The following is a 2,953-nucleotide window of genomic DNA, read 5'->3' on the forward strand; positions in this document are numbered from 1 at the left end:
GATTATAAAGGAGGTAGCTTCTTGGAGAGCTTTGCTAAGTGGTGTCTTTTTTGTAAAAGTAAGGGAGTAAAAAAAGGTAAAGAAGGAAGCATTTGGTTGGCAATTGTTTAGAGCTTGTGGATTCTTAGGAATGACATCATTTTTAAAGAGGAGGGTTGGAATATTTTGGAAGTGGTTGGTAATATTAAAGCCATGGTTTGGAGGTGGTCTTTAATAGGAAATATTACACGTATCAATTGTAACTTTTATGAGTTTTGTAAAAATCCTTTGTTTTATATCTCTTAGGTTTTTCGGTGTGTAATTTTTTTTTCCAATTTGTATTATCGGATCTCTTTTGTAACCGGGTTTGAGATTTTCTATTCTCTTTTCATTGAAACTTGCTTAAATTTTTTTTTTTAATTAGATCATACACTATAATAAAACCCAATGTTAATAAAAGAATTACTCTATTCATATAAACGTAAATCTGTTCTAAGCTCATGCAATCATGCATGCAAGTAAGTCACACTAGTATCAATTGTGTTATACAAATATTAAAACAAGCATCATGTTTCCCATTTTCTCACTTAGCCATCCGAATACATCAAACCCTAACAAAGAACACACTAAGTTCAGGTCCATTGCTATTTCCATCCGGCATCATCATATAATAAGTTTCTGAATCCTTAGACCCAATCACACGCTCAAAATGCGCCCTCATATACGACAATTCTCCGTCTTGAGGGTCCGACATTTCACTCGGAAGCACGCCCACCGCCACCGAGACCGCATGCAACATCTGCATCACGTTCAAGTCATCATCTGTTGGATCTCTTTTCACTCCATAGCCTGTTTTCTTTCCATTGCAAAATAGTGTCCAGATGGGTTCATCTATCACCTTTGTTTTATTGTTGCTGGGGTGCTTCTCGCACTCCAGCGCGATTCTGTTAAGTCCCATTCCCATGTCTTGGAGAAGCTTTCCTGTAGGAATAGCCAACTCCAAGAGAAGGAATGGATGACATTTAGAGTCTTCCTGAAAAGCAAGGTTTATCCTTGCTTTTTTGTAACCGAATAGGGTTCCGGTTATCCTCGTGCCGCCGTGTATGATTGTTTCACTAGCACGGGTTCCATTTATAGTTGGCATCTTGCATGACGGCACGATGATGGGAAATGACCGGAACATATTACGAAAACGACCGAAGAATTTGTTGGTCGAACTCCGTTTTCCTTTGCTGTTTGCCGGTTGTAAGGAAATCGGCATGCGAAGTGGTGTTGGTGGTACACCGGAATCGGCCTCCGAGATAGGTGACAGTGGTGGTGGTTTTGGCACGGGTAATGGCATTGTGTCAGCTGCATGAGGTGGTGCCATTGGAGAAGAGAATGATGAGATAGGAGAGGAGAAGAGAACAAAACTTTAAGGTTGAAATTATGAATGGTTTGTTATTATACAGGTGTGATATGTGTGAAGAAAGATGGATTATGGTTTGCACGTTGGGATTTGGTGGCGGTTTTATTATTCTATCACAAATTCTGAAAACTTTATGTTCTTTTTATTTTATTTTATTTATCATTTAATTTTCTTCATGTAGTTTACTTTGACTTTTGTTAATTACGCGGTATAGTTTAATTAGTTTTTTGTTTTTCTGTTTATGAAGTGTGGCCAGCTGAGAGATTAATTAATTGGTTTTATTCAGTTGAAAAATGAGCTAAAGATAGGTACAATATGACTTTCAGTTTATTTTTTCGTGTCTGTTTTTAATTTCTTAATTGTGATTAAGAAACGCTATTATGTGCTTCTAGTGTTTATTACATGCTGGAATTGCTGAATTAACGGTTACCAGGATGTAATTGAAATTAAATGTGGGCCTTTGGCCCTCCTTAATATAAAAAAAAAAATTTAAATGTGACACAAGCGTTAAGCATAAACTCATTGAGAAGATCAATTTTGTTTAACTAATTGATAGATTTTGTCGAACCTTTCAAGAGAAAAGGAACAAAAAATGGATGAAAAGAAGTAACAACTTGTATTGAAAAGAGTATATGTACTAAATTTAATAAAATGTATATATATGTGCAGTTTTCATGAAAAAGATGATGCTTTGATCAAACATGATCCTTTTATTTTTGTCTAAATATTCTCTGTGTCTTATCTCCGGAGTCTATTTTGATTCATCAATTTTAAAAAGGTGAATTCTTATTTACCCAACTCAAAAAGTTGGGTAAGGTCACTACAAAAAAGATGCTCTGCAGCAACGTGGATATCACGTCGCAACATGCAACATCACGTCACAACAAAAAACTAGCGACGTGAGCGCCCACGTCACAACAAAAAACTAGCGACGTGAGCGCCCACGTTGCAGGAGCACGTGTGGCAACTCAGTAGCGACGTGGAGACCACGTCAGAAGGTAGCGACGTGACTCTAACGTCGCAATAAAGAAACATGGGAAACATCTCCTTGCACGCAAAGCAGGTGTGGCAGGTGTGGGGAAGTGTGATTTTGACTTTTGCAGCGACGTGGCTTTCACGTCGCTACATTGAATGCTATTTTTTTTTTTTAAATTTAATCACGCAGGATGAATTGTATTTTTATATAATAAATAAATAAATTTATATAATAAAATTTATATATAATAAAATATATATAATAAAATTTATAAATAATAAATTTATATAATAAAATCTATAAAATAAAATTTATATAATAAAATCTATAAAATATAATTTATATAATAAAATTTTAAAATAAATTCATATAATAAACTTTATATAATAAATTCAATTAAATAAAACTAAAAATTTAAAACTAATATTTTAATGAATTAAAATGTAGAATAAGTTAAATAAATATAAATTAAAAACAAATAAAATACAAAATGTTTTTAAGAGGCATCATCATCATTCGGAAAATAATTATCAGGATTAAAATCATCATCCACTCCGTCATTCTCCGACTCTTGAGGAGGAACATTACTG

At 34.1% G+C, this 2,953-nt stretch overlaps 1 protein-coding gene across 1 annotated transcript; it reads right to left on the reverse strand.

Moving 5' to 3' along the window:
* Positions 1-516: 516 nt before the first annotated feature.
* Positions 517-1,348, reverse strand: LOC131640798 (protein MIZU-KUSSEI 1-like). The gene has a single exon (XM_058911176.1). The coding sequence runs from the start codon at positions 1,346-1,348 to the stop codon at positions 584-586; it is 765 nt and encodes a 254-aa protein (XP_058767159.1). The 3' UTR covers positions 517-583.
* Between the last annotated feature and the right edge of the window lie 1,605 nt (positions 1,349-2,953).

Source organism: Vicia villosa, unplaced genomic scaffold (genome assembly GCF_029867415.1).
Source record: "Vicia villosa cultivar HV-30 ecotype Madison, WI unplaced genomic scaffold, Vvil1.0 ctg.003324F_1_1, whole genome shotgun sequence".
NCBI lineage: Eukaryota > Viridiplantae > Streptophyta > Magnoliopsida > Fabales > Fabaceae > Vicia > Vicia villosa.

What these genes read in the sequence shown, in the direction of transcription:
- LOC131640798 (XM_058911176.1), bottom strand. Translation starts at nt 1,348, where the DNA reads ATGGCACCACCTCATGCAGCTGACACAATGCCATTACCCGTGCCAAAA.